Raw genomic sequence first — 13,331 nt, 5'->3', positions numbered from 1 at the left:
ATTCTATGAACAACGCAAATCTTTGCGTAGCCTATTGTGTGAAAAAACAGGGGGGCAAATAGCGTAGTGGATGCCATTTGCAGCCATAAAGCTGGTAGATTAAGCTAAGTGTAGCTGTAAATGGCTGCATTTGGGCTAATCTTACAGCTTTACGGCTGCAAATAGTGCCCACTACATCATTTGCATCCGGAGACTTAGCACAGCGATATGGCACGGCAATGGATGTCGGCCGTATTGCCAGGGATGTGGAGCAGGTGGCCGGCTCTGCAGGATCAACGCATGGAGGGAGCCGACCCAGACAGACTCCGAGGGGTGGTGGAGGGGAGTGCTCCGTTCCACCACGGGCCCCAGTGGGGACAGATTCTTGGAATCCAGCCTCATTGGGTTCCATGGCAGAATTCTCCCCCATCCCTCCTAAGAACATAGGAACATAAGAAGCTGCCTTATACAATGTCAGACTGTTGGTCCATTTAGCCCTATACTGTCGACACTATCCAGCAGGGTCTCTCGAGGGTGTCAGGCAGGATTCCTTCCTTGCCCCATCTGGAGAAGCCAGGAATAGAACCTGGGGCCTTTTGCATGCAAAGTATGTGCTCTATCACACTGAGAGATGGCCTCTTAAACTGAATATCCTTAGCTATTTTCCTGTAAACGATAGGTTCTTTGTTTATTAAAGATATAATAAAATGCAACAAATGATTAGAATGCAACAGAAGGTGGAGGGAATGAACTGAAACCTGTTTTTACACTGCCCACTGCCTGTAAAAGGACCAAGGATATGCTGGCATAGTGAGACGAAGGGGGAACCCAGCACACAATTCAGTACCAAAGAAGGAACAACGTGGCTCCAAAGGAACTGGAATAGAGAGGAATGCTGCCTCTGATTCTGGAGGTAAAACAGGACAGACAAAGCATGACATCACAAGAGCCTGTGGCCATTCCAGGGTCACCAGGTTTCATCTCCATTGGTTGTGACCAGTGGCGTTTGTGACATCTGTGAAGGGGGGAGAGACTACTCATAATAGGGCAACCATGGTTTCATCTCCAGGCTAGTGGCTGTTATGCACGGGATGCAGATTCTGAAACTGAAACGAATGTAGATCAAATCAGATGCCACCTTCTGATTTATCATGAGATGCTCCTTTGCATTCAGATCAGGCCTCAGGACAATAATGTAGCACTTGGGAAGAAAGACGCAGCCCAGCAAACCAGCACTGCAGGCCAAGATGGAGAAGACCTGCACGGCTACCATGTATTTGCCCTTGGTGCTCAGGTAGGTGGGCACAAAGGACACCCAAACACTGCAGAAGACCAGCATGCTGAAGGTGATCAGTTTGGCTTCATTGAAGGCCCCAGGCAACTTCCTGGCTAGGAAAGCCACCGTGAAGCAGATGGCAGCCAGGAAGCCCATGTAGCCAAGGGCAGCATAGAACATGGCGACAGACCCTTCATTTCACTGCAGGATTATCTGTCCAGGCTGGGAGTGCATGTCGGAATCTTGGAATGGGGGAGAGAGGCCCATCCAGATGGTGCAGATGAGCATTTGGACACTGGAACAGGACAATACAATGGAGTTGGCCAACCTCTTCTCCAACCATTTCCTCACTGAGTTCCCTGGCTTTGTGGCCAGGAAGGCCAGCACCACAGTGATGGTTTTGGCCAACAGTGTAGAGACAGCAAGTGAGAAGATGATGCTGAAGGCCATTTGTCGGAGAAGGCAAGTCATTTCCCTTGGCTGGCCAAGGAATAGGAATGAGGACAAGAAGGAAAGCAGGAGGGAGACAAGGAGAATGTAGGACAGGTCTCGGTTGTTGGCTTTGACTATCGGGGTGTCTAGGAATTTAATGAAGATTCCTAACACAAAGCCTGTGGTGAAAAACAAGAATAGTGCAAAAGATGCCAGGATGATTCCCAAAGGCTCTTCGTAGGACAGGAAGCTTATATCCTTGGGGATGCATTGTTCCCACTTCTTGTTTGGATGCTGATCTTCTGGGCACACAGTGCAATAGTCTGCATCTGAAAAGAAGACGAGAAGCTTCAGAATCATTGGCATCTCCCTATCCACATTCTCCACACCATGCATCATTTTGTACACCTCTCTCATGTCTCCTCTTCCCCTCCTTTTCCCCCAAGCTAAACAGTCCCAGATGTTGTACCTTTCCTTCATAGGAGAGATGCTCCAGCCCCTCAATCATTTTAGTTGCCCTTTTCTGAACTTTCCTGGTTATGTGTGGTGACCAAACCTACACACAGTATTCCAAGTGTGGTTACACCATAGACTTTATTCTCAGTTCTTTTTCTAATTATGCTCAAGATGGAATTTGCCTTCTTTACAGCAGCCACACACACACTGGGTTGACATTTTCATTGAGCTATCCACCACAACCCCAAGATCTCTTTGTTTGTTGGTCACCTCTAACTGAGATCTCACTTATACTTGAAGTTCAGATGTTTTGACCCAACATTAGGGATGTCAGAGAATTTTGCTACAAATCTCGGGGAGGCCGAATGCCAACCCCCCCCCCCCGGGACGGGACTTACCTTGGGTGGATCTTCCTGGCGGTGGCAGCTCCGGTGGCTGTTCGGCCACGGTTCGGCGGCGGCGGCGACCGGCCTTCCAACCGGCTGCCGCTGCTGCCATTTCCAGTTTAAAAAAACAAAAAACAAAAACAGTCTTCCAACCGGCTGCCACTGCCGCCATTTCCAGTTTAAAAAAAAAAAGTGATAGGCTACATAAAGAATTACGTAGCCTATCACGGCTGATTTAAAAGAAAAAAAAACGCACGTAGACGCTACGCTATTTGCGTTCCCCTTATTTTCGCCGTCTTAGTCTACGTAAATGTTTTTTTACTTATTTTGGAACGTAAATGTTCCAAAATAAGGAACGCAAATGCTGGTGCCAATGGGCGCTGCCATTTGCATACACGCATTATTATTTTTCTTTTAAATCAGCCATGATGTTTATGTACATAAACATTTATGTAGCCTATCACGGCTGACTGCAGGGACGCAAACGGTGGAAGCTATGGCCGCTGCCATTTGCATCTGCTAGCCAGCGGATGGATGTCCAGCCGCTGGCGGAGCCGGCCGGCCGATCTGCAGAATCCCTGCAGAGCGGAGCCGGCCAGCCAGAATTTTGGGGGGGAGGGACAGAGCGCCTCCCACCCCGGCCAGAATTTCCCCACCCTGGCCAGAATTTCAGAATTTCAGAATTTCCATCCCAGCAGCAGTTAAAAAAGGCTGATCAAGAAGATAGGAAACTTGGATATTCTGACATTTGGTTCCTTTCTTTGTCTGGATAAACAGTGATAAATAACCATGCATGTGCTGTTGAATAACATGGCCCTCAAAAGCCATGGTCAGACTGCTTTATGGCAAAGCTATTGAGACCCAAATTTTCCCTGAAATTGGTTTCAAGAGTCTGTCTACTATGCCATGCAGAACTACTACATCTATGGAGGACTGAGGTGTCCCATAGTAAACAAATGTATGGACTCTGTGGATGGAAGGTGAAGACTTGCATAGCTGCTCTTCCAACAAGTCACCTGTAAAGGCAGGGTGTCGTACGATGGTTTGTGAGAAGGCGACACAAACACCACTCCTGATTAGCACAGGCGTCAAGGTGTTTATGAACTTTTCTCCGTTGTCAGTGTCTGTAGCAAAGAGACCGACCCATGTCCATGTGAAATGCAGGAGCAGTTTAACAATCCCCCGGTAGTGGGGTTCCTCTTTTGGGACCAACCGGTAGAGCTGAGGGAAATGGGTTTTTTTGTCAAGAGCATGATTAACAGAAGCATAACTGACCTGTTAAGAAAAGGAAAGACGTCGGATTTGTTTTCTTTTCAGGACAATGCTGAGATAATAGTCATCAACTGAAAATTGTTTATATTTAACAAAGTGCCTGTCGTTCTGCTGGGCAGTGTTTCTGCAGAGGGAGGGCTGTATACCACAGTCTCTCTGCACTCTAAGCTGAACCCCAAACCCACATTCTCAGAGGATTTGAAGCCCTTGTTCTCAGATGAAAAGGTTGCTGAGTTGACCTGTCAGGGAGAGGATTTGGTCGCTGAAGGGTGTCACAAGGCGTCTACCTCCCCAGGACCCAATTCTTGAGAAATAACTCCATGTTAGAGTCCCCTGAATCCAGAGGAGGCTGTATTACCATTGTCAGACTCTGGGCACTGTGGCCATGACGACACTAGCATACCACAGTGGCTCCCACATTGTTGCAGCTTGAGGCTGCTAGCATCGGCCAGGCCGCTTTAAGAGACAAAGCCCCAATCAGTGCAGAGGGAGGACCAGCCTGCCTAATGCTTTCCCAACTCCAACTTAAGGCCCAGTCTTAATCTGCTGCTTGTTGGAGCAACATACAAACCACCCTGTCTGACATCAAGCCAGGCGGATTTGTCCATGGTGCTGATCTTCTCTTGCCTGACCTACACAGATCCTTCCTAAGGCCCATAGTAGAACCCTGCCACCCAGGCAACAGCAATGACCTGTGATGTTCAACACGTGCAAGAATGCAGGGTCTCAAGAGCACCAAAGCCTAGAATGGTACAGAGGGGAGCAACCTGAACTTGCCTGTTGATGCGCCTTTTCTCACAGTACATTGCCATGGGATGTTAGCGCCTGGCCTTTATACATATGTAGCTTCTCCTCCTTTTAATATAATATCTCATCCCTCCAATTTAAGAGTTTAAAGAGAGAAGAGTCTCTGAAAACTCTGCTATCCTCGCTGTGACTCAGCAAGCCCTGGAGTCAGTGTGTCAAGGAAAACTGTTGCTTTCATCCAAATGGATGATTATACAGAAACCATATCGGCATTCCTAACCATTTTCTGTCTTTTGCTATGGTAGGTTGCAAGAGTCTCCCTCCCTTGCAAAAAGGAACCAATACAACTGTGTTCCTTGGAGTGCTCTGATGACTCCCTTGTGGAACCATTGTTGTCACAATACAAAAAACCCTTCCCTGGAGGATCCCAGGGGTTGCCCACCCCTGCCTTCTAGCCACTGGAATATGGAACGGGGGGCCATTGCTGGAACGGCAGCCCTTCCTTCTCTGTACGACCAGTGGCATTTTCTCTGGCCAAAGGGGGATTCTTTGCAGGCTGCCTGTGTTTGTGCATTCCTACCTGGGGGATTTTGTAGATGCCCAACATAGTTGAAATGTGGAAGGGGATGTCTGTGTCAGCCCCTTCAATAAAAATCAACAGCTTGTTCTCTCTCCCACAGTTGTAGTTGGGAACATTTGCCTGTCCAGGGGAGAGCTGATCTAACATGGCATCATAAGTCATTCTTTGCTCATAATAGTTCTCGTTGATGTCGTAGCCCAGGGTGATGTTGGGGAGCAGCCTGGGATTCTGATTGATCTCCTGAATGGCTACCAGGAAGGCCAGGAGGTACCAGTATGCGCTTTGGTTATCCATCCTGCCACAAGAGGCGCTTCATGTCATTTTACATCCAACAAAAACACATCAAATGCCTGCTTTCGTAATTCTTATGGCCTTTGAAAGCAATGTGAATAGACACACAAAATGACACCAGTCGCATCACAGATACGTCAAAGATTCAAAATAGACGATCCCCACATCATCACTTGTGTGTTTTGTTGCAAGGTGAATTGCCACTTTCGACGTGACTGAAACCAGTGGAGACATACACTCTGAGGGGGAGTATGCAACCAACAGGTGCGTTCCCCAAAAAGGTTCAGGAAATGATGTTGCACAGCACCAAAAGAAGGCAGTAGCTTTGCTGTTGTTTTCCACTTTGTAAAGGGGGAATAGGGTCAATATCCTTGTGCTTAAAGCTGAAGCAGAGCCTCAGAGCCTCTGAATTGGGAAGTAAAAGCATTAATTGAACACAAGTTTTAAACAGGTTTGTCATCTTTCCTTTGGGGAGGAGATGGTTCACCCATCACTTTGGAGTTGTGCTCCATTCTACTAGCAACACTCCATGTGCGCTGTGGTGAATGTAGGGATGGGGGAGAATTTCTCCCCCAAAATTCGGGGGGCCGAGCGCCAACGCATTTGGCCCCCCAAAATGGGCGGTGAAATTCTTTCCCCCCCGCCCCCGCCCTGAGATGGGACTTAACTTTCACGAATGTCCCTCCCGGTGGCGGGTCCCGGTGGCGGTTCGTCGGGTCTTCGTCAGGGGTGGGGGCGGCAGCCGGTCTTTCGACCAGCTGCCACTGCCGCCATTACAAAGAAAGTTAAAAAAAAAAACACCCCTGTGATAGGCTACGTAATGATTAACGTAGCCTATCACGGCTGACTTTGCAAATCTAGCCGTGATAGGCTACGTTAATCGTTACGTAGCCTATCACGGGGGTGGTTTTTTGGTGTGTGTTTTTTCGCGGCCGGGTAGACGGGGCACTTCTACCCGGCCTGACTTTTGCCGGCGGGGGATGGGGCACCTCCCACCTGGCCTGAATTTCGGCCGGGCGAGGCGGGAAGCCTCCCCCCCCCTCACATGAACTTCAGGGGGAGAAGCGAAGCGCCTCCCCCCCCCACAAAAAAAGCTGCGGAACAAGGTAAGTCCCTTTCGTACATTCCTAGGTGAATGGCTATGTGAGAAAGAGCCCGGCAGTCTTATATCATTGCCTGATGACTAATTTATTGTATTTTATTGTGTCTTCTGTTGTATTAATCTTCCATTCACTGCTTTGATGGCCTTTGAGCTGAAGAACAGTATATAATTTACCCATAAAGATACTTTTTTGAATTTTTAGTTCTTCTTCTTTCATTTTTATTTTCCTTTTTCTTGGATTTTTAATTGTTTTATTCCTAGTAGTGTGCCATCCTGAGAACTATAGGTCATTGTATAAATGCTGGGAATGAATACGCAATCAAACCCACTGGATAAGAAGCCAAACGCTCTGTGATTAATGCATTCTAATGGCCTTTCAGAAATTCAGTGCCCTCCTTCCTATGGCCATTTGGAGAGAAATAAAGAAATGTATTTCACTTGAGGTTTTAGTTATATCCCCAATTCAGACACCAGAAATTAATTCTGATACCTTGGAGGTTATGTATGGATTGAGGAAGTTAAACTTCCCATGCCCACAAGGATATTTGACAGCAAAAAATGCCAAACCCCACCAAGAATCACTGCCTATAAATAAACAATGATGCCATCTGTCCCCCAATATTTCAGATTGCTGGAGATTCTTGTCTGCCTTCTCTGTGCATTCATTGATTCTGAAATACCAGCGGCTTTTAGAGCAGGCGGATTAGTAAACAGATACATTTATTATCATCATGATAGAGGTCTACAGAATTGTGCATGGTGTGGAGAATGTGGATAAGGAGACGTTTTTCTACCTCTCTCAAAATACTAGAACCCAAAGGGGTCATTCCCTGAAGCAGATTGGTGGGAGATTCAGGACGGATCAAAGGCAGGGCGTCTTCACTAGGGGTGCACGAAAGTCACTTACCTGGTCTCGCAGCTTGCTTCGCGGTGGGGGGGAGGCGCTTCGCTGCTCCCCCCGAAGTTCAGGCCGGGGGGGGAGGCTTCCCTCCTCGCCTGGCTGAAATTCAGGCCGGGGAGAAGCGCCCCGTCTCCCCGGCCGCAAACTTCAAAAGAAAAAACAAAACAAAAACGCCCCTGTGATAGGCTACGTAACGATTAACGTAGCCTATCACGGCTAGATTTGCAAAGTCAGCCGTGATAGGCTACATTAATCGTCACGTAGCCTATCATGGGTGACTTTAAAAAAAAAAAAAAGCGCGTACGCAAATGGCAGCCCCCATAGGGAGCCGCCATTCGCGTTCCTTATTTGGTCCCTGTAGTCTACGTAAAGATTTATGTAGACTACGGAGAAAATAAGGGCAACGCTATTTGCGTTGTCCTTATTTTCGCCGTAGTCTACGTAAATCTTTACATAGACTACAGGGACCAAATAAGGAACGCGAATGGTGGCTCCCTATGGGGGCCGCCATTAGTCGTACGCACTTTTTTTTTTTTTTTTAAAGTCACCCATGATAGGCTACGTGACGATTAATGTAGCCTATCACGGCTGACTTTGCAAATCTAGCCGTGATAGGCTACGTTAATCGTTACGTAGCCTATCACAGGGGCGTTTTTTTTTTTTACTTTGCTTGTAATGGCGGCGGCAGCAGCCGGTCGAAAGACCGGCTGCCACTCCTGCCCCTGACGAAGACCTGCCGAACCGCCGCCGGGACCCGCCACTGGAGGGAAATTCGTGAAAGGTAAGTCCCATCCCGGGGGGGGTCGGGGGGGCGGAGAAGTTCTCCTCGAACAACCTTCGGAGGACCAATGCGTTGGCGCTCGGCCCCCCGAAGTTTCGGGGAGAAATTCTCCCCCATCCCTAGTCCATAGTGCACATAGTGCCCTATGTCCACCAGCACATAGTCAAACTATGTAATTCGCTACCACAGGATGTAGTGATGGCCACCAATTGGGATGTCTTTAAAACGAGGTTGGACAAATAACTGGAGGAAAAGGCTATCATTGGCTACTAGTCCTCATGGCTATGTGCTCCCTCCTATACCAGAGGCAGTGAGCTGGGGACACCAGTTGCTGGGGAACATGGGCAGGAGGGGGCTGTCGCACTCATGCCCTGCTTGTGGGTACCCAACCGAAAGCTGGTTGGCCATGTTTGAACTAGATGGACTAGATAGACCCTAGGCCTGATCCAGCATGGCTCTCCTGATAGTATTATTATTATTATTATTATTATTATTATTATTATTATTATTGTCACCACAGTTATGGTTATGGTTAATATTACAGTTCTATCCTGCCCTTTTTCCTCTTGCAAGGTGGAACCTAAGGTGGCTTACATGACTCTCTTCCTTCCATGTGAGGTTGGTTAGGCTGGGGGGTTCATCAAGGAGCTTTGATCCTCCTATTGAGATGGCTCTGTCATGGATGTTTGCAGGCCCTTTAGGTGATGCCGTTACCATCCAAGGCATCTCCCACAATTTTCCCCGGCCGAGCCCATCCCATGTTTTCCCCAAATGCAATCAATGTGGTTTTTTTTCTGGCCCACAGAACAAGAGCAGACTGACCTCCCTGTGAAATTATCCAGTAGCTGGAGAAACCACCCTATCTGCATGCTGTGGATGTTTGTTTTCAGTTGCTGGGGGCGTGCGCAGTCAGGATGACAAAGGCATTGAGGATGGGAGTGGGCTGTGCAGGAGCAGATCTGACAGGAGTAAGTGCAAGAATCGCCTGTTGATTGCAACCCCTGTGTCCGCTCAAGTCTTCCGAGGAAGGACTTTCCTCGATTCCCAGGTGTCTGCCATGTAAATTCTTGAGCACATTTCTCATTTGGAGGGAGAAGAGGGTAAAATGCCTCCTTGCGACAAAGGGAGACACATCTGATACCCCACCTCACCAAGCTCAGAAGCAATGTCCTCTGCTGATTCAGTGTACCCCGTTAAGTTCAATGGGGCTTAGTCCCATTTAAGTGTTCCAAGGGTTGCAGACCTATGGCACAATTTACATTTTGTGTCATCTCAGAAGTAAGTCAGAGGTGTCCTGGGGGCTGCGAGAAGAGCACAGCAGAAGTTAAGCTACAGAAACAAGAACCCCTTCCCCACCTCCCCACCCCGCTCCTTTGCACACATGCCAGGGAGGGAGGAAGGCACTCCCTCAGTTCAAAGGGTGTCTGCCCTGTCAAGGAGCCCTTCCCAATCCTGCAAAGATACTGAAAGCAGAAGCTCCAGAAAGGATGTGGATTTGTGTGGGGGCATTGCTTAATGCAGAAACCCCCTGGGATTCAGTGATTGGCCCAAAGTCATCCTGTGCAGACTTAACCTGGATCTCCTGAGTTCCAGTCCAACACTCTAATCACTACACCACACTTGCGTTGCAAGATATCCTTGCTCAAAGACTGTTTACTTCTTGTAAAATACAGACTGTTTAATAGTAGAATGTTTAATTACACAGTGGACTGGTTGTGGTTATTAAAGAACATCTGAAATCACCTCTATCTTAACAGGCAGGGAATAGGAGGAAGCAATATACTGAAAAAACAACCATCATATGCAATGCTGGTCGAAGACATGGGTACTCATAACTTATTATGTGAGAGGGCATCTGATATTTGGTGAAAATAATATCAGGAAAAGCAGACCCGTCCATAATATGTTATTTTCAAATGACCCTCATCAGCTTGTCTCTGTGAAATGACAAGCTTTGCAATTGATGGTCCCCCAAAGACACCAATAAAGGACATACTGCCCTTGGAAAATGTACGACTAACAAAATAGATATTTCTTTAGCAGTTTGTGTTCCAAGTATGCATAAGCTTGTGCCTCTGCAATCCTCCAAGTAATCAAGTAAGTGCGCAGAAAAGAACAAAATGAAATTTAATAGGGATAACTGCCAAGTTCTGCACCGAGGACAAAGACACTAAATGCACAGTGACAAGATGGGGGATACTTGGCTAACAACAGTACAAGTGAGAAGGATCTTGGAATTGTTGTCGATCACAAGCTGAAGATGAGTCAACAATGTGATGTGGCTGCAAAAAAGGCCAATGCTATGTGGGGCTGCATTAGTAAAAAAGTAGCTTCCAAATCCCGGAAAGTACTAGTTCCCCTCTACTCAGCACTGGTCAGGCCTCATCTGGACTGGAGTACCGTGTCCAGTTCTGGGCACCAGACTTTAAGAAGGATGCAGCCAAACTGGAGAGGGTTCAGAGGTAGGGATGGATGAAAGTCCCTTACCTGGTCCCGCAGCTTGCTTCGCAGTGGGGGGGAGACGCTTTGGTTCTCCCCCTGAAGTTCAGGAGGGGGGGGAGGCACCCCGCCTTGCCCGGCCGAAATTCAGGCCGGGGGGGAGGTGCCCTGCCTCGCCCGGCCAAAATTCAGGCCGGGGAGAAGTGCCCCATCTCTCCAGCGGTGAAATAAAAAAGAAAATGTAAAAACAAAACAAAGCACACACCCGTGATAGGCTACGTAACGATTTATGTAGCCTATCATGGCTAGATTTCCAAAGTCAGCCATGATACGCTACGTAAATCGTTACGTAGCCTATCACGTGTGGGTTTTTTTTTGTTTTTTTTTAATGGCGGCGGTGGCCATTACAAAATGCCAAACCCCACCAAGCATCACTGCCTATAAATAAACAATACATTGCCTTTTCTATATTGTCTGTTTGTGTGTTTCTAATATTTTAAAACTTTGCATATTGTAATTTTTAATGTTTTAAACTTTGTAAAATGCCCAGAGAGATACGGCTATGAGGGTAAAATGCCTCCTTGCAACAACGGGAGACACATCTGATCCTCCACCCCACCAAGCTCAGAAGCAACGTCCTCTGCTGATTCAGAGTACCCCATTAGGTTCAATGGGACTTACTCCCATTTAAGTGTTCCAACAAGGGTTGCAGACCGATGGCACAATTTACATTTTGTGTCTACTCAGAAGTTATCCTGTGGAGACTTGAACCTGGATCTCCTGAGTTCCAGTCCAACACTCTAATCACTACACCACACTTGTGTTTTAAGACATTCTTGATCAAAGACTGTTCACTTCTTGTAAAATGCAGACTGTTTAGTAGTAGAACATTTAATTACACAGTGGATTGGTTGTGGTTATTAAACAACATCTGCAATCATGTCTATCTATATACTGAAGAAACAACCATCATATGCAATGCCTGTCTAAGACCTGGGTCTCAGAACTTATTATCAGAGACGGCATCTGATATTTGGTGAAAATAATATCAGGAAAAGCAGACCCGTCCATAATATGTTATTTTCAAATGAACCTCATCAGCTTGTCTCTGTGAAATGACAAGCTGTGCAATTGATGGTCCCCCAAAGACACCAATAAAGGACATACTGCCCTTGGAAAATGCACGACTAGCAAAAGAGACATTTCCTTAGCAGTTTGTGTTCCAAGTATGCATAAGATGCTGCCTCTGCATTCCTCCATTCCCCAAATTTTCCTCCGAAGGCAAAACACAGAACTATATGGGCATATGAGATTTATGTATGAGAAACATATGGGATTTACCAAAATCAAGTTCCAGATAACAAGGATGGGCCCTCTAAAAGGAAAATTCTGGAGCAGATGATAAATCAATCCGTCTGTAAGCACCTTGAAAACAATGCAGTGATTACTCGAAACCAACATGGATATGTAAAGAACAAATCCTGACAGACGAATCTGATCTCATTTTTTGATCAAGTAACCTTGATCAAGTAACCACAGTGGGAATGCTGTGGACATAATATACTTTATGCTTGGCTAACAATAGTACAAGTGAGAAGGGTCTTGGAATTGTAATCGATCACAAGCAGAATATGAGTCAACAATGTGATGTGGCTGCAAAAAAGGCCAATGCCATTTTGGGCTGCATGAATAGAAGCATAGCTTCCCAATCTCGGGAAGTACTAGTTCCCCTCTAGTCAGTACTGGTCAGGCCTCATCTGGAGTACTGTGTCCAGTTTTGGGCACCGCATTTTAAGAAGGATGCAGACAAATTGGAGAGAGTTCAGAGGAGGGCAACAAAGATGATCAGGGGACTGGAAACAAAGCCCTCTGAAGAGAAACTGAACGAACTGGGCATGTTTAGCCTTGGTGAAGACTGAGAGGAGATAGGATAGCACTCTTCAAGTACTTGAAAGGTTGTGACAGAGAGGAAGGCCAGCATCTCTTCTCGATCATCCCAGAGTGCAGGACTTGGAATAATGGGCTCAAGGGACAGGAAGCCAGATTCCGGCTGAACATCAGGAGAAACATCCTGACTGTTAGAGCAATATGACAAGGGAACCAATGACATGGGGGGGAGGGCTCTCCCACACTGGAGGCATTCCAGATGAGGCTGGGCAGCCATCTGTTAGGGATGCTCTGACCTGGATTCCTGCTTTGAGCAGGGGGATGGACTTGATGGCCTTGTAGGCCCCTTCCAACCCTACCCAGCACTGGAGGCCAAGATGGAGAAGACCTGCACAGCTACCATGTATTTGGCCTTGGTGCTCAGGTAGGTGGGCACAAACGACACCCAAACACTGCAGAAGACCAGCATGCTGAAGGTGATCAGCTTGCCTTCATTGAAGGCCCCAGGAAAGTTCCTGGCTAGGAAAGCCACTGTGAAGCAGATGGCAGCCAGGAAGCCCATGTAGCCAAGGGCACTATAAAACATGGCTACAGAGCCTTCGTTACATTGCAGGATGATCTGTGCAGGCTGGGAGTGCATGTCAGAGTCTGGGAATGGGGGAAAGATGCCCATCCAGATGGTGCAGATGAGAATTTGGACACTGGAACAAGACAATACAATGGAGTTGGCCAACCTCTTCCCCAACCATTTCCTCACTGTGTTCCCTGGCTTTGTGGCCAGGAAGGCCAGCACCACAGTGAT

General features: G+C 47.3%; 1 protein-coding gene across 1 annotated transcript; it reads right to left on the bottom strand.

Moving 5' to 3' along the window:
• Positions 1-647: 647 nt before the first annotated feature.
• LOC146356555 (vomeronasal type-2 receptor 26-like) lies at positions 648-8,611 on the bottom strand. The gene is made up of 4 exons (XM_084830182.1): positions 8,589-8,611; positions 7,429-7,567; positions 3,546-3,804; positions 648-2,016 (listed from the first exon to the last, which is right to left on the bottom strand). The coding sequence occupies exons 1-4, from the start codon at positions 8,609-8,611 to the stop codon at positions 1,454-1,456; spliced, it is 984 nt and encodes a 327-aa protein (XP_084686308.1). The 3' UTR covers positions 648-1,453.
• Positions 8,612-13,331: the final 4,720 nt, after the last annotated feature.

This window comes from Heloderma suspectum, chromosome 2 (assembly GCF_057233095.1).
Source record: "Heloderma suspectum isolate Gila_16-S chromosome 2, 16-S_ref, whole genome shotgun sequence".
NCBI classification, from domain to species: domain Eukaryota; kingdom Metazoa; phylum Chordata; class Lepidosauria; order Squamata; family Helodermatidae; genus Heloderma; species Heloderma suspectum.
Note: the sequence above shows the minus strand (reverse complement) of the source record. Positions and strands in the feature narration are given on the sequence as shown.

Bases quoted from the DNA above. Each gene is read 5' to 3' on its own strand.
- LOC146356555 (XM_084830182.1), bottom strand. From the start codon at position 8,611: ATGGCCAACCAGCTTTCGGTTGG. The intron at 7,568-8,588 runs GTACCCACAAGC...TTTCTTTTGAAG, and splicing joins GCCAACCAGCTTTCGGTTGG to TTTGCGGCCGGGGAGACGGG. The intron at 2,017-3,545 runs GTGACTTGTTGG...TCTTCTTTTCAG, and splicing joins ACGACACCCTGCCTTTACAG to ATGCAGACTATTGCACTGTG.